Below are 18,964 nucleotides of genomic sequence, written 5' to 3' on the forward strand. Positions count from 1 at the left end.
AACAGTCCAAGACAGGTTTATTTTGGAGATAAACCCAAGAGGGGCTTCTGGCTAAGTTAGGTCAGAGGTACTCTCTCTTACAGACTGAGTTTTTAAGGATTCAGGGTGGGAGAGCTTATCACAGTCTCGGAATGTTTCTGTGTCTCTGTCTTGCTTATCTGGGAGGGGGAGTTTTGTGTCTGCTCCCATATATCTCCCTGAAGCTGCAAGCACACCTCCAACTATGCTTTTAGCTTCCCTATCTTCATGTACCTAAAGGGAAGGGAATGTGCTTATTAGGGCCCACTGTTTTACTGGGGCCCATTGCATGAGTGTGAAGTTTGGTGGCTACCCAAGAGACATTCCCCATTCCCTCTGTGCCTGAGCTATCTTATCTGTGTTTTACTGTCTGCTCTTGCTGGCTGCTTGCTGTTAGAAGAGAAGTGATATCCTTGAAATGCATGAAGTTAGAAAGGGAGCTGGAACTTAAAGTGTCAGTTTGTCCGAGATAATGGTACTCCTGCTCTGTCAGTTATTTACATGCACATGGGTATGAATGTGCCTGTTGTAAATGTAGTTTTTCCACTATTTCTGTCCAAGTGGTGGCGTGTAAAATAAAGTGACGCACTGCCACACAGGCCTTTCTTTCACTAGGCACTCTTTTCCGTTTGCCTGAGCCCCAAACCATTTCTCTCCTCAAGTCAGTCTGCTAGTTTCTTATTCTAAAGAATATCAGTAATTCACACACAAAAAAAAACCTTTTATTTAAGAGCTACCAAAATTGAGATCCTGTAGTTTACATGAATTTCCTTTCAAACTGTGTGCCATTTTGCTCCGCACACTTAGTTCTAAAATCTAACATTGTGCTTAAGAGTGGAAGGGAGAGTAGGTAGAAAGAGTAATTATAGTAGCTGATATTTTTAGAGTTTCTCTATGCATCAGGCTCTTTGCTAACCGTTTTACCTGGGTTATGCCATTTAATCTTTACAACAGATTTCTCAAGTAGGCACTTTTATACAGATAAAAATCTTGAGGCCAGAGAGATTAAATAAACTGACCAAAGACACACAGTGTCCAATTGATGGCACTGGGATTTGCCCCAGGTGACACTGCATAGCTCCTGAATAAGCTGTTTCACCACGACAAGCACTTTAATCCCCTTCTTTCTGTGCTCAAGACTGCAAGATGTTGCATTTCATTTAATCTTTATACTGACACTGAGCATGACATCTGTTCAAAATACTTACTTTTTCTATGCTCTATTGATATGATAGCATAGGGACTGGTTTTGTGACCTCTAGGGTCAGGCTGCCTGGGTCCAGATCTCACCTCTATTGCTTTCTGGGTGCATGAACATCTCAGATAAGAAGAATACATAATCAAGATAGGAATACATAATCAAGATGGAGAAGTCTGAGAAAGGCCTCCAATTCTGTTATGGTAAGAGATCATAATTGCTAGGTCCCTAGAATCACTCTTTGTTTTTTCTGGCTTATTCCAGGAACATATAACAAAGTTGTTTTCATCTTACTCCACCAGCGAATCCATATGTTCCTCAAAGTCTTCGGTAATCTTCACTCATTAGACCCAACGTCATTACTTCCAACCTTGAGAAAAGGTCTGAAACGAGATTTCTTTTGAGAAGCCTTTTTTGATTAATCAAGAGTTAGCTCCCTCTTATCTTTTGCCTAAACTAATTTTAAAACAGACTCTGCTCTCTGGTCCTATTCAGCTCAAATATGCTTCAGCAATTGCTGAAAGCTAAAGGGAAGAATTTCCATCACATTGTGACATGGATTTTTGTATCTCAGACCCATTGCCTTATCAGTCTTTATAATTAAACTGCATCTGCTTATTAAACCCTACAACATAAGTGAGAATAAAACCCACTGACAGCATCAGAGCTCTACAAGCATTAGCAATAATGAAGACAGATGATAAAACAAGTTTAAAGTTGAGGCTCAGTACAGAAGTCTCAAGTGTATGTGGCTCATGAGCACGTGAAATGTGGCTGGTCAGTACTAAGAAATGGCATAACTGAAACACACATCAGATTTTGAAACTAGCATCTTTTAAAAAGCAAAATACTTCACTTATAGTTTACATTGATTCTGTATTAAAATTATAATCTTTTGGATATATCAGGTTGACAAAATCCATTATTAAAGCTTATTTCACCTGTTTCATTTCACATTGTCGTGTAGCATCTGGGGATTTTTAATTTCATCTGTGGCTCACATTATGGATTGTGTTATATGTTGAGTGGACAGCATTGCTCTTTTCTTGGTTATGTGTGTGGCAGTTGAATCCCCTACATCCCCAGCATCGTCCTCAATAGAGTGCGGATGCTCCAGCTGGGATCAGTTCCTTCTAAGCAGGTGCACCTGGGATCATCCTCCTGCTACGTCCTATCCTGATCCCCTCAAATGTCTTATCATGTGTAGCTGCTCTCTTTAAACTCTCTCTACCCACCCCTTTTCTTTTTTGATGCATGCCTGGGAAACTTCTCCCAAGTGACTACTATTTTTCCTCTATGTTTTGTTGGAATCTCCCTTTATCTATCCCCATCCCCTCCTCAATAAACTTTATTTTGAGTGACAAATGAAAAAGCCATTTAGTGATAAAACCCAATCAAAGAAACTAAAGACCCTGGACTCTAGTTGGCTCAGAGGTAACAATGAAATAGTATCATGCCCCTCTCTAGCTTGGAGGGAAGACAAACTCCCCCAGATCATTAACAAAGCTGACTAGCTCTTTTGATCTTTAATTTTTTTCAACTAGTTTCAGTTAAGTGCTGCCTAGGAAAGGATAGTTAGGATCTGTCTAATTCTGGAGTCCAACACTGGAAAGTCCAATTGCCTATATTTTTCATTCTTTAATATAAATATTTAGATGAATATATATGGGAGCATGTACCTACACACGCACAAATATATATATATATATATATATATATATATATATATATATATATATATATATAACAATAGCATGGTTATTGGTAAAAAAAGGTGCTGATTATTTTGGTCTATGCCTCACTATTCATTTGCTTATTTCTTATTTATTTCAGATCTCAGAAAAGGAAGAGAAGTGTTATTTATTGCACACCCCTCCAATTCTGCAGAAGTGAATAGTATACTTAAAATAATGAAGCAACACTGTAAAAATTATGGGAGGAGATATTTTCTACGTACAATTTTGTACTTAGCCAATACCTCCGTCAGTGCGCATGCAGACAAGGACATTTGCAGCCATGCTCAGGTTTAAAGACTTCCTTCCAAAGCAACATTTGGAAAACATTTGGAAAGCATTTGAGGTGAAACTGAGGCACAGGAAGTTGTCATGAAAAAGGGTGTGCATTGAGGGCACAAGTAAAGGGAAGCCTCCAAGGTACTGCTTTGCAACAGTCCTAGAAACCATTCTGGAACCCTCTGAGCGAGTGTTCAGCAGAAGAACATGGTAGATTTTGGGGAAATGAAGGCAAGGGGGATATTGAAAAGCTGTGGTGAAGTGACAATTTACTGGATGAACAGACAACAAGAAACTTTAGGAATTACAGAAACGACTGCATTCCACATATTAAGTAACCATGTGTAAGTTAGAGAAACAAATCAGTGGAGAAACAAATCTTCTTTCCTTCAGAAAGAAGAATAGAGTTCATTCAGAGCAAGAATTCAGATAGTTAAGAAGCAGAAAATACCTGGATTATTGTGATGAAAGCAAGTGTGCAACTAAGCAACGAGAGAAAAACAAGGATAGTTCAAAATTTTAGGACAAATAAATAGCAGTATGGCAAAGACGGGTAGTCTTTTACCAAACCTGTGTTTTTCTTCTTCCTGAGCTCACAGATGCTTCCATTTCCTGGCTTTCTTTGCAGTGAAATGTGGCCTCATGGCTGAGGTTCAACTAATGCAGCAGGTGTGCAGGAGATGTACACGAATGTGTGCAGGACCCGCCCATCACAACTCAAGTTCTTCCTTTTCAGCCAGTGGAATGGAGCAGGTTGGAGACCTTCAGGGAAGCCAGATGCAGAAGGTGGCCATCTCCAAATCACCGCTGCCTATAAAAATATCTGAACCAACTACCCATCATTGAGACGCATTTTGAATTTAACATGCGCAAAGAATATTTCTGTTTGAGCCCATTAATACTGCATTAATGAAACAAGCAGAACAAGAATGCCCTGGTCCAAATGTGAAACAAAAGTAATTACAACTTCATTATGAATAATTGAGGCAAAGCCAGCGCTCATCTGGACTCTGGGTTGAGTAGCATTAGGGATTGTGATGTCAGAATCACAGAAGAGGAAGTCTAATTACGGGCATATGCTTGGCTCTGTGGTGAGCAATATTCACACACTTACCAAAATACGAATGCTTACTGCTTTTCAACTTTTATAAGCAGCCTTTAGATACATTAAGAGCAACTTCATTATTATTATTTAATAAATACAAATGCTAACATATTTGATACTGCAAAGGTTCTATTGCAATTGAGAGAATAAAGAGGCCAAAGCTGGAGAGAAAATATACTAGAAAGAGTAGAAGCAAGGAGATTCACATCTTACTAAATGGAAAGACAAGAGATGCTACCAAAAATTAAAGAAATACAGCATAAAGAATCAACTGTATTATTCCAGTTCCTAAATATAATGAATAGTAACAAGACATGGGAAACAGAAGTGATATAACATAATACTCATATCAAGCTGTCAGATGAGAAAGTTCACAATGGATAAAGCACAAAGAAATGCAAACACATTAGATAAAAGACAGTAATGACAGAAAACGAGAAATGGTTAAATATTATTGATTCTATGGCATAAGAATATGGATACGCTGATGGAAGTTTTCATGGTAAAACTTTATTACTAAATTCTTTAACCATGTTCATATGTTACTTAACTTAAATGCTAGTAAAGTTGGAAAGAGACCACTCAAACTATAGCTGACTTGTTACAATGTCCAAATCAGAAATTTAAATCAGAGGTCAAGCCAATTTTAGACTTTATTTTTTCACCCTTATTACAGAAATAATCATATTTTCCCTGCCCATTTCTTAAGGTTCTTTGAGGCACAAGCAGGATCTTGCATTTAGGGGCCTCAGCCTATTCCCAAGGAGACATCACATAAATGTGACTTCTGGATGCCTTCCCAAGGTGGTTCATTGGAGTTGCACAGAGGATGCGACTGCAGGCCACTCTGTGAAGTGCAGCATACATAAATAGATGTCCCTTATGACAGCTTGTGATTGGGAACTTCCAGAGTATGACTTCAGGGATCTCAGCTCTGCAATGCTGTTGAGAATTGTTTTTTTAAGTAAGGTTTGCTAAAACAAAGTGTTCCATCATAGAATAAATAAAAGCATGTTAAAAAGGTGGTGTTCCGGTGAGAGGGAGCATGAATCTCTGTCTGAAGTAAGACTGGGCTGAGTTAGGCCTGGTTGGGTTCAAATGGCCTGATGCCTTGGTGATTACATAGGTAGAATTAGACAGCCGGGGTAAGATCAGACTAATACTCACAAAACTAAGATTCAGAATTGTAGCAATGGAGTAAAAGGGAACACCGAAGGGGCCACAAGAGATGTTGAGACTGTAATTTCCCATGGATGTGAGCTCCTGTGAAGAAACGCACCCTCTCCCTGGGAATTGTTCTGGATCAGATGTTAGCTTTCTCATGGAGGAGGATTTTCTGAATACAAATATTTACCTACTTCCTTTCTACCTTCTTGTATGCCCCTATCCAAAATCCAGACAGTGGACCATCTTTCATGTTTTCCAATTGGGAAGAATACCTTTGTTTTGGATTGGATCCTCTATTTCCCTGTAGTACCCAGAACTCAAAGTAATGTATAATCCATCCTAGGCTCTACCATTATGATTTAATAATTTATGACTCAATAATAAAGTATAGGAAACATAAAGCAAATTAAGAAGGCACTTAAATCAAGAGACAAAAGCATTTTTCACTGAAACCATCTAGTTGCTTCTTCTCTTTTTTCATATTTTTCCCCTAGACAGACATCATGCCTGTAAGAAATGAAACAGTAAATCCTTTTAAGGACTGGCAGAACATGGCAATAATATACAATGAATAAGGTGAATTAAGAAAGATACAGATATTAAGTTGAAAGACTCAAGAATAATGAATAACTGAAAGATTACCTCTCCAGAAAAAGAAATTGTGAGGTCTCATTTTTTATGTCAATGTGATGCTTGTTCCCGTTTAAGGGACACAGTTCTAAGCAAAGGTGACTGGCCTCTCATTTAATTCTATGCTAATTATTTTCTATTAATTAAATATACGGTTATATCTTTTTCTTTAAAGAACATCATGGCTACATATATAATACATTTGGGTGTCGTTATTCAGGGAAAATCTGGCCAGTTTGAATAAATGATAAACTTTTATAACACTGGCAAAAGATCATTGTAGGACACAGGCATGCTACTGTTAGGAACTCTATAAAAAAACTAACTCTTCAACCAATTTCTGCAAACAAATAAGTATTAATAGAACTTTGGGGAAGCAGAATATATACTCATTTCATTCATGTGAATTATCTCACTCCATATGGTTGAAATTTCTCTCTCTCATAAATATGTCACATTTACACATTTACAAGAATTAGATCATTTTTTCTTTATAATCTAGTTATCCAAATCCATGAGAAACTGTGCTGCATCATTCAAATTTGTTTTATAAAATAATATGTAATTGAATGCCCTTTGAAGTCATACTAGACCACATATTGAAAAAAGCAAAATTTAAATGTAAATTTAATAATCTATAATACAGAAGAACAATGTTTCCTGTGATGAAAGCACATTGATCTCATTGGAATTGACTACATTGGTGGCAGCATCGGAAAGACACTTGGCTGATTGTTATGCCAACTTTGACTACAGATATGATTATGGAAATGTTGAAGATCTTCCAATTGAGAAGAAAACCACTGAAGGATATGTGAGCAAAAAAGCAGTAAACAATGAAGGAAAATACTCATGACATAGGCCAAGTTTTAATGTCACAAGGAACTAAGGATACTGCCACTCACAGTTTTACTGGTGGTATCTTATCTCTTGGGAATTTACAAGCTAACACTTTTAAGACATCATTTCAAAATATAAAATCGCAATCAGATACATGCTATCTGAGAGACCAAGGGGCTTTTTTTTTTTCCTTAAAGAAATTGTAAGAAGGGGTTGCAATGACAAGCCAAAATTTAGACTTAAGTTTGAAGTTGACAAATGAGTAAGATTTAAGGCTGTAGGGAGATGACAGGGAGACTCTGTGGCAGTGTAAAAACCTGAGCAAAAGTTTGGAATGTGGCATGGTGTGGTACGCTGCTGAGCGAATTTCTTAAAAACCAACCAAACAACAAACAAACAAACAAACTGAAAACCTACTTTGCAGTGTTTGCCCAATTCGTATGGTGTAGTCCCACCGTGACAGATAGCAAGCTAACCACACGATGTCGAGGAACATAGAGAAGCAGACAGTTCTCAGGCCAGCCAGGATACGTTAGCCACAGAAAAATACAGCTTTGTAGAGCGAAAAGCTTTACACTCATGTTGGGTACACTACCAGGTGGAATTGCACCATTTAGTTACGATGAGGTAAGGAGCACATAGGAAGCCATGTTGTAGGTTTGTACTTTATTCTTGTTGAGTCACCAAAGTGGTTTGGCTGACAAAAGAAAGATTAGGATGAAGATGGATGTTAGGAGAGAGTGAGTCAGGAGTAGAAAGTAGAATGATGATTTGGTTTGGCTGTGTCCCCACTGAAAATCTCACCTTGAATTGTAATCTGAATTCTAACCCCCTACTCCCCATGTGTTTGGGAGGGACCTTGTGGGAGGAGCTTAGATCAGGGAGGTGGGTCCTCCATGCTGTTCTTGTGATAGTGAGTGAGTTCTCATGAGATCTGGTGGTTTTATAAGGGGTTTCCCCTCTTCACTCTGCACTTCTCGCTCCTGCTGCCCTGTGAAGAGGTGCCTTCCATCATGATTGTAAGTTTCCTGAGGCCTCCACAGTCATGCAGAACTGTGAGTCAATTAACCTCTTTTCTTTATAAACTACCCAGTCTCAGGTATTTCTTCATAGTAGCATGAGAATGGACTAATACAGATGACAACTGACATTCTAGACATGGGGGCCCATTCAACAAAGTTGAAGCCAGTCTGGTTGAGAAGGGAAATAAATAACTAAAATAGTACAGTATATGTAGAAATGGAAGTAAGGCAGAGACACTTCAAAAGGAAACAAACAGCATGACTTGAGATCTACATGATCTATTATAAAGTAAATAAAGAGAACAAAGCCAGAGTCACTTTGAATTTTTTTTCTGAGAGTAAGAATGTAATGGAAATAATGGTAGAAATGAGGAGGAAGAAAGAATACATTTAGGATGCCCAATGGGACTGTCCTTAAGTGAGATCAATCACTTGAGAAAAATCTGTGGAAAGCAAGGGAAATGGGATATAGGTTTAGATTTTGAGGCCAGCACTGTTTTGACAACATAAAGATGAAAAGTAATTAATAATAAGAAGAAAAAAATGAAAAGGGACATAATAAACTTCAGGAATGTGCAGAGAAAATGAGCATTTTAGAAGAAATAATGGGCATCTAGAGGAGGAAGTCATCATATGAATTTGTCTAGGACAGAGGAATAATTTGAATATGATTAATCCCAACTCTAACATCTATTAGCACGAACACCTTGAGAAAGTCACTTTTCCTACCTAACATCGAGATTCCCCGCCTATAATATGAATCTTTAATAAAATGCCTACTTATGAAGATTAAATTTGCTAAAGTAATGGTTGGCTTCGAATAAGTGGACAATATATACTACCTTGTGGGGTGGTGGTAGTAGTAGTAGTCATGGTCATCATATGCCATTACGAATATAATAAGCATCAAGCAGATCTCATAAGAGTATAACATTTTACAAAAAAAGAAAAAAATAGGCAAATATGCAATAACTAGCAAAGGATAAACTAAAAGCATACTGAAGGAAATAATACAATGTCACATGATGACTTGCAGTGGAGGCTGTGAATTGACATGCTTTCAAGCCTAGATTAAAAGCCAGATTTAAGTTTGGGTCTTAACATTTACTATCTCTGGAAACTTTTGGAAATTAAAACTCTATTTCTTTACCTTTTAAATGAGTGTTAATAATTACTACATTTGTGGCTTGTTATGAGAGTTAAATGGTATAATCCTAGTGAAGTGTTTAGCACTTTTTCTGGAATCTCATTAAGACCTCAATAAATGTTACCTATGCTTTTAATTTTGTACTCAAAAGATCAGCTTTTCTTAGGAAAGTCAAAACCGAAGAATTGAAGTATGCTCTTTTCTAAAGTCACTGGAACAGTAAAATAATATTTTTGGAAAATGTGAGAATAGCAGTGCTCCAGGGAAAATAATTCTCATCTTGCTCTGAAATGTGACAATGGTACTTGGAAGAGGGCACTAACTTACAATCACCTTATCTGAGAAGTCTGAGAGTGTTGAAAGAGTTCTTAAAATATACACATTAAATGGTCAAGGAGTGTTTGTAATTTTTAGTAACAAAAGATAAAACGGAGGCAACAGGGCTAGAAGGACATAAACATTGGCATCAAATCTTCGAATCCTGCAACAAGAGGTGATGAAAATAGGCAGAAATCCCTGAAGATTGAAAAATACAATGAAAACAATTTTGGATATTTGGGGGATATAATAATAAGTTGAATTAGTCTGTTTTCATGCTGGTGATAATGCATACCCAAGACTGCACAATTTACAAAAGAAAGAGGTTTAATGGATGTACAGTTCTATGTGGCTGGGGAAGCCTTGCAATCTTGGTGAAAGGCAAGGAGGACCAGGCCATGTCTTACATGCATAGCAGCAGGCAAAGTCAGCTTGTGCAGAGAAACTCCTATTTTAAAAATCATCAGATCTTGAGAGACTTATTTACTATCACAAGAACAGCAAAGAAAGAACTGCCTCCATGATTCGATTACCTCCCACTGGCTTCCTCCCACAACATGTGAGAATTGTGGGAGTTGCAATTCAAGATGAGATTTTGGTGGGGACACAGTGAAACCATATCATTTTGTTCCTGGCCCCACCCAAATCTCATGTTCTCACATTTCAAAACCAACCATGCCTTCCCAACAGTCCCCTAAAGTCTTAACTTATTTCAGCATTAACTCAAAAGTCCACATTCCAGAGTCTTATCTGAGACAAGGCAAGTCCCTTCCTCCTATGAGCCTGTAAAATAAAATGCAAGCTAGTTACTTCCTAGACATAATGCTGGTACAGGAATTGGGTAAATACAGCCTTTCAAAACTGGGAGAAATTGGCCAAAACAAAGGGTCTATAGGCCCTATGCAAGTACAAAATCCAGCGGGACAGTAAAATCTTAAAGCTCCAAAATGATCTCCTTTGACTTTGTGTCTCATATCCAGGTCATGCTGATGTAAGAGGTGAGTTCCCACACTCTTGGGCAACTATACCCCTGTGGTTTGAAGAGTACAGCTTCCCTCATGGCTGCTTTCATGGGCTGGCATTAAGTGTCTGCAGCTTTTCCAGGTACATGATGCAAGGTGTCAGTGGATCTACCATTCTGGTGTCTGAAGGATGGTGGCCCTTTTCTCACAGCTCAACTAGGCAGTGCCCCAGTAGGGACTCCGTGGAGGAGCTCTGACCCAACATTTCCCTTCTGCACTGCCCTAGCAAAGGTTCTCCATGAGCCACCCCCCACCCCCACCCTCCATAGCAAACTCCTATCTGGACATCCAGGAATTTCCATACATCCTCTGAAATCTAGGCAGAGGTTCCCAAACCCAAATTCTTGACTTCTACACATTTGCAGGCTCAACACCACGTGTAAGCTGCCAGGGCTTGAGGCTTACACCCTCTGAAGCCATGGCCTGATTGGAATGGCTAAGACACAGGGCACCAAGTCTCTAGGCTGTACACAGCATGGGGACCCTTGGTCTGGCCCGCAAAACCACTTTTTTCTCCTAGGCCTCCAGGCCTGTGATGGGAGGAGCTGCTGTGAAGACCTCTGACATGCCCTGGAGACATTTTCCCTATTGTCTTGGGGATTAACATTTGGCTTCTCATTACTTATGCAAATTTCTACAGTTGGCTTGAATTTCTCCTTGGAAAATGGGATTTTCTTTTCTATCACATTGTCAGGTTGCAAAGTTCATGAACTATTATGCTCTGCTTCCCTTATAAAACTGAATGCCTTTACACACCCAAGTCACCTCTTGAATGCTTTGCTGCTTAGAAATTTCTTCCGCCAGATAGCCCAAATCATCTCTCTCAAGTTCAAAGTTCCACAGCTTTCTAGGGCAGGGGCAAAATGCTGCCAGTCTCTTTGCTAAAACATAACAAGAGTCACCTATGGCCCAGTTCCCAACAAGTTTCTTATCTCCATCTGAGACCACTTCAGCCTAGATTTCACTGTCCCTATCATTATCAGCATTTTGGTCAAAGCCATCCAACAAGTCTCTAGAGAGTTCCAAACTTTCCCACATTTTCCTATCTTCTTCTGAGCCTTCAAAACTGTTCTAACCTCTGCCTATTATCCAGTTCCAAAGTCGCTTCCACATCTTTTGGTATCTTTTCAGGAGTACCCCACTCCTGGTACCAATCTACTGTATTAGTTCCTTTTCATGCTGCTGATAAAGACATACCTGAGCCTGGGCAATTTACAAAAGAAAGAAGTTTAATAGACTAACAGTTCCAAGTGGCTGGGGAAGCCTCACAATCATAGCAGAAGGCAAGGAGGAGCAAGTCATGTCTTACATGGATGGCAGCAGGCAAAGGGAGAGCTTGTGCAGGGGAACTCCTCTTTCTGAAACCATCAGATCTCATGAGACTTATTTGCTATGATGAGGATGGCACAGGAAACATCTGCCCCTGTGATTAAATTACCTTCCACGAGGTTCCTCCCACAACATGTGGGAATTGTGGTTACAGTTCAAGATAAGATTTGGGTGAGGACACAACCAAACCATATCACAAGTTCTAAACTTGCTATTGACTTTACGTGGTCCAATCATGATTTCTTTCATATTATAACATGTAATATTATATATTATTATGACATATTACATGTTATTACTTACATACTAGCAACATGTAATATTAAATGTTATTACATGTTACATGTTATTTCTTACATAGTAATAAAATGCAATATTGCTTTCAGGAGCAGAATGAGCTGACATAGTGAGAGTCAGTCCAACATGTCATCTTTTCATTTAAGTGGAAACTTTTATAAAAGCCATTGCCCTGCCCTGGAGTCTGCTCACCAGCCCCCTTGTAGCACTTTACCTCTGCAAAAGGGAGCTGGGAAGTCCCACGATGCACCATTTCCTGGGCTAACAATGCAGGTCAGGATGGCGTGGCCTTCCAAGATGTAGCCAGAGAGGCAGCTGTATCGGATTTTGTCTCCTATGTTGAATCTCGTTCCATGGAGAACACCTTTCAGGATCTCTCCAGGATTTCCACAAGTGTGGCTAGGTAAAACTATTGGAAAGAGAAAAGAAAGGAGAAAAAACAAGTTAAATTTTCTATGGAGAGCCACTTATAACACAAAACAGACACCATTTTTGAATTATTAAAATGAGAAAATCTCTAGTATCAGAAAAATATTAATTATTCCTAAAAATTAAACTGAGAAAATGTCTTCCAGTTTTAGAATATTTGCAGTATAGCACTTTTATAAACATTATAAAGTGTAAATAAATGCATTTTGTTGAGAGAAAAATATAGTCCTGCTTTTATTCAGTGTTCCGGATAATGTCTAGATTATATTTTTCTAGTTACGAAATTCTACGTACTCCTATAGTGAGCAACCAGATATCAGTGTCAGCAGCCAGACACAGTAGACTACAGAAATCTAAAACAGCGGTATCAGAAACACTGCAAGAGTGAATACTCATACCCTATTTATTTTTATGCTTCCAGGACCGGTACGGTGTCTGTTACACATCATTACCCAATGCTCAATCAACATCTGATGGATAAGCAATTGAATTAAATAATAAATTAGAAATCTCATGCATTCATCCATCAATGTATAAAAAAGGGTTCCACTACTGTATTCCAGGACCGCAGCCAGGCTCTGTCCATTTATAGTGTCTGACTCAAAAGTAAGTTTCAGTGCTAAGTTTTGACAACACAAATACTGACAAACACAAACACTTGCATTTTGCAAACCAAGAATAAAAGTCAAAGCCTGTCAACCATCTGAATGGACACATCCTCTCAGCCAGGGTGATTCCAAGGTTAACCTGAAAAACTAGTTCAGGGAGCCAGATATGCCTCATTATACCCTCTTCCCTTTTGGAATTACCGATAGAAGAGGCTCCTTACTTCCAATAAGAAACACAGGTGATCTGTTTTCGGAAACCTGCTACCTGGAGGCTTTCTATGCATGATAAAAACATTAGTCTCTGCAACCCTTTATTCTAACCGAGACATTCCTTTCTATTGATTCCATGTCTTTAGACAATAACTTAACTCTTTCAATTAATTTCCAATATGAAAAAAGAAAAAAGAAAAGAAAAAAAAAAAAACCTGGCCGGGAACGGTAGCTCATACCTGTAGTTCCAGCACTTTGGGAGGCCGAGGTAGGTGGAGCGGATCATGAGGTCAGTAGATTAAGACCATCCTGGCTAACATGGTGAAACCCCGTCTTTACTAAAAATACAAAAAAAATACCCGGGCACGGTGGCAGGTGCCTCTAGTCCCAGCTACTCGGGAAGCTGAGGCAGGAGAATGGCATGAACCCAGGAGACAGAGGTTGCAGTGAGCTGAGATCGCGCCACTGCACTCCAGCCTGGGTGACAGAGTGAGACTCTGTCTCAAAAAACAAAAACAAAAACAAACAAATAACCTTTGACTCTACCTATGACTTGGAAGCTCCCACTTCTAGTTGTCCTGCCTTTCCAGACCGAACTAATGTACGTCTTATGTGTATTGATTGATGTCTTATGTCTCCCTACAATGTACAAAACTAAGTTGTGGCTCAATCACCTTGGGCAGTTGTTCTCAGGACCTCCTGAGGGCTATGTCATGGGCCATTGGCCACTCGTATTTGACTCAGAATAAATCTTTTCAAATATTTTACAGAGTTTGACTCTTTTCATTGATGATTTCAATAATGGGGTATTGATTCTGTTCTTTTTGATCCTCTCACTTTTTCCTTGATATGATTCTCTGTCTAAATCAATCGACTTGAAACTCCATTCCATACTCATAGAACACGATTTTGAACTTAACTGGTGCACCATTCAGTTGAATGGATGAAATTCATCATTGTGGGCTATTGTCTCCATATCTATGGTTTAAATTTAGTATGTCATCGGTAAATTAGCTTCTACTATTTGTATTCAAATAAACTATGAAATTTACTAGTAGGGAAATAAAAAGATTTCCAAATAAAAATGTATTTCCAACTGAACAGAAACTACGTTATGTCCATATCCATTGTCTTTACATAGGCATCAGGGTGTATTTTAATGTATTGGTATAATGCAGAACAATATTTTCTGTTTCATTAGTTTTTAAACTGAGAAACATATAGAACTTTTATAGAATGTGAGGAAGGACTCTCAGCTATTTCTAAAGTTATTTTTTATTTATCATGATATTACTTAAGCACAAACTGAGCTATATAGAAATACTTAGGAAATAAATACCAGTGCTTAGATATTGAATATTATTGACATGTTTATGAAATCTCTATTTACATAAAGTTTTTTCAGTTCTAGTTTTTAAGAAATAATTTCTGAGAGCGGTCTACAAAAATCTGTTTAAAAACACAACAGAAAATAGTTCAATATTGTCTACAATCATTTTTGTTGTCTTTTTAAATAAGAAAATTCTGAATTTAATTCCACATTCACTATCCCTAAAGCAAAAATGTGTGCCATTTATAGTATATTAAAAGTGACATTTATAAGGAAGAAAAACTTTCCATTTTATCAGGGCAGTCCTTCAACTAATGACCAGAATGCCTTGTCTATCAGCTGAGCCGAGAGCTCTTACAGTCAGACGCAGGCTGACTAGCCACCGTAAATGGGAAGAGTGAGAAACAGTGATAAAAAAAAGGAAATGTGTGACAAAAAGATTTTTGATGTTTTTCTTTAATGTCCAGGAATATTTAAAATAAATGATCATGTCTTCTTAGGGCCATTATTATTTTTAACTGTTACTGCTAATTCTTCTTAGAAGGCACACATTTTCCAACAGAAGGTGTCCAGACAATTGTTCCCCAAAGACAAGGGTTATCAATGGAAATCCATCAAATAAGCCTGCTAAAGATAACCACAATGACCAGTCATTGTCATGCACGGAAAATCCAAATGAACCACTCTGGAAATGGAACTTAGTCAGTGCGACTCTGCTATACATTTTTTCTGTTAAAAGAGCCTGAAATTAGTTTTTTCAATTAACTTTGGTATGAATAATGTAAATGATTATCGTGTAGAAAGATCATTGGAACATTCCACAGTAATATATGGTTGTGAGCTGCCTAACGACAGCTCAATGATAGGCCTCATATACAACGTCGGTCCCAGGAGATGATGGCCTACTGATGTTGTAGCCATCACAGTGTAGTAACGGTGGATGCTACGCACATGTTTGTGGTGACGCGGGTGTGAACAAACCACCTGAGTTGTCAGTCATACAAATGTATAGCACATACAATTAGGTTCACTACATATGCTTGATGATAGTAATGAACAACTGTTGCTGGGTTTTGTATTTACTATACTATACATTTTATCATTATTTCAGAGTGTGCTGCTTCTACTAAAAAAAATAAATAAATAATGATTTAACTGTAAAACAACCTTAGGTCCTTCAGGAAGGATTCCAGAAGGAAGCATTGTTATTCTAGGAGATGAAAGCTCCATACCTGTCCTTGCCCCGAAGACCTTCTGGTGGGACAAGATGTGAAGGTGGAAGAGATGACCCTGTGCAGGCCTAGGCTAGTGTGTGTGTGTCTTAATTTTTAATGAATACAGTTTAAAAAGTAAAAACATATACATTTTAAATAGAGAAAATCTTATAGAATAACAATACAAATGTTTTGTACAACTGTGCAATATTTGTGTTTTCAGTTAGATATTATCACAGAAGAGTCAAATGCTTAAAAATGAAAAAGAAGTTTATGAAGGAAAGTTACACTAAGCTTACTTTATGATTAAAAAAGAAAGATTTGTTTTTACACATTTAGGGTACTCTAAGTCTACAGTGTTCATGAAGTCTACAGTAGTACACAGTCCTGTCCTAGGCCTTCACATTCACGCCTCACTCACACACTGACTCACCCAGAGCAACTTCCAGCCCCACAAGCTCTATTCCCGGTAAATGTCCTATACGAGTGTAACTTTTTACATTTTTAATACTGTTTTATTATTGTGTCTTTTCTATGCTTCCAGACACATATACTTACTATTATGTTCCAGTTGCCTACAGTATTCAGTATAGCCACATGCTGTACAGGTCTGTACCCTAGGAGCACTAGGCTACACCATAATACATCCTAAGTGTGTAGTAGGCTGCAAAACCTGGGTTTGTGTAAGTGCACTCTGTGATGTTTGCACAGGGACAAAGTCGCCTAAGGATGCATTTCTCGGAAGGCATCCCTGCTGTTAAGTGACACATGACTGCGTGTAACATATCTCAAGATACTCTTGTTACGGTCAAGTCTCACACTTTATTATCTACAGTATATTTAGTAAATTTAAAGAGAACTGGAGCCCTCCAAAATTTTTACCATTGTACTGTGCAATGGTATTTTCCAGCAGTGCAGAAACGTACTGACTTACATATTTTTGAAGGGAAAATATCATTATTGAATACAAGAATCTCCCCAAAGTTTCTGAAAAGAAATATTTGTAAACACCCATGTCTTCAAACTTCCAACAGACAGCTACTCCCATAAAATTGAATATGAAAACTATTTATTCCGTTCAATTTCATCAATTTAGGAAAGGTATTTTTAATAGGGAAAAATTAAGGCAGATGTTAGAAGTAGCGGATGTCAAAGAAAAAACTAGACATCAATGGAGAGCATGTCTGTTCTTTTGATGAAATTGCATTTCCCATTGTATCTGACGTAAATGATCCTTTTCCAGGTGCCGTTGCAAGCTTTTATTTAACAGCAGGCCCTCAAATAGCACTGTTGTCATCACCACTATTTCATTACAACATGGATGAGAAAAATAAATAGATTCCTGACCAGGGCCACTGTCTGTTCTTTCCATGTCTGCATGAGGTATGTCTGGTTTCCTCCATATCCCAAAGATGTGCATGTTTGCATGTTAGGTTCATTGGCATGTGCCCTAGGTCCCTGTCTGTGTGTGTGTGTGTGACCCTGCCATGGTAGGGTACCCTATCCAGGGCTGGTGCCCATCTGGCACCCTGAGCTGCTGAGATAACTCTGGCCACCCACAACCCAAAACTCAAATAATTGGATAAACTATTTTACTTGTTCTTATTAATCTTTCTTAAATGAATGTATAGCTCACATCTATGTCAGTGTTCAATCTTAGAAGTGTTTTGATCTTTAATATTTAGAATTTTGGTCATGTTTTGCACGGCGAGTAATATGCCATAGGAACTTTACTTTTGTTTATATCAATTAGCCTGTGGGAAAACTGGTTTTGTCATATGTTGTTTTTCTTAGAGCCACTTTTCCCAGAACCTACTGAGCACATGAAGTGAGCATTTGCTGTAACAGCAATGGCCATCAGCTCTAGCAACAGCCCAGTGGCGTTACAGAGGATAAAGAGGACGTCTACTTCTGGGGCATCTTTGACCACTTTAACGGCTTGCTTCTTTCTCTTGTCTACAGATTTTTGTCTTTACTTTAACATCTCGACACTTAATTATAAAAGAATTTGAAAAACACACATCAGACACAGTCTTTGCAAGCTGCTGTTTTTCAATTGACAAGGATTGTAATGGAAAGGAGAATAGCCTTTAGGTCTCTTCTTTTACATTTATCAGTTCTGCTTATTTACTGAAAATGTTTTCCCATCAGTATTTATTTTACAGGGGAAGGTGTCAAGATTGAATGAGATAACAGGTTTCCAAATATCTGTTCTTTATATGACTCTATCAGATTTTATTGTAAACAGCCGTTAATAGTTCTGAGGGCCTTGAATCATTCCAGGTTGGAATTGAATCTTTTTATCTTTGTATATAAATATTAATATATTATAAAGTAGATCATATATTTTCCTATACATATATACAATAACTAAAATTCACATAGCTCATAAGCTTAGTGGGAATAGGAAAAAAGTTTTTCAAAATTCAGTTGGACAAAATGCTATTTCAGAAACAATGAATCAATAAATAATGTATAATTTTAGTCACTTTATTTCTATACTTGGCAAAAAGTGTAAATAAGTATCAGAGGCTTAAAATTAATTTAAGGATTTTGGAAGCAAAATAACTTAGGAAATGGGAAAAAATGATTAAATCTACCATTTAAGGTTTAAAGGAATTTGTGTTGGTGACACAAAGTTATAAATTTACGATTTAGGAATTGGGGATTTTCATCTTCAACGAATTTTCTTTTTAAGAAGTTTTGTAAAATTTTAATGGGAATAATGTGAACAAATAAATAGAAATAATTAAGAATAAATTAGAATATTTTCTTCTAGTTGCAAACACTAACAAATGCAACATGGACATAGTACTATAAATCTATCAGCAATTTTACTAATGAAATCAAAAAGCTTACAAATTGTAAAATATTGATGGAATTGTTGATAGGTCTATGTAAAGATTTAAGACACAGACACAAAAATTACCAAAATATGATAATTCAGTGGTTGAGAAAAACTAATTTAAAAGCAAGTAAATTCAACCCAATTTCATTTCTGCCAATTTCATTTTAACTAAATTTTTAACCAGTTTGCCTGAAGATTATGCGTGTTCCTTTATGACTCC

General features: G+C 37.7%; 1 protein-coding gene across 2 annotated transcripts in view; it reads right to left on the minus strand.

Moving 5' to 3' along the window:
* Positions 1–18,964, minus strand: part of CSMD1 (CUB and Sushi multiple domains 1) — a 1,948,922-nt gene that overhangs the window by 1,059,807 nt on the left and 870,151 nt on the right. For both annotated transcript variants that reach the window (XM_073017922.1, XM_007961594.3), the window contains exon 4: positions 12,320–12,514. In XM_073017922.1, the coding sequence (XP_072874023.1) occupies positions 12,320–12,514 (195 nt within the window). The remainder of the gene's footprint in view (positions 1–12,319; positions 12,515–18,964) is intronic.

The sequence above is a fragment of the Chlorocebus sabaeus genome, chromosome 8 (genome assembly GCF_047675955.1).
Source record: "Chlorocebus sabaeus isolate Y175 chromosome 8, mChlSab1.0.hap1, whole genome shotgun sequence".
Classification (NCBI taxonomy): domain Eukaryota; kingdom Metazoa; phylum Chordata; class Mammalia; order Primates; family Cercopithecidae; genus Chlorocebus; species Chlorocebus sabaeus.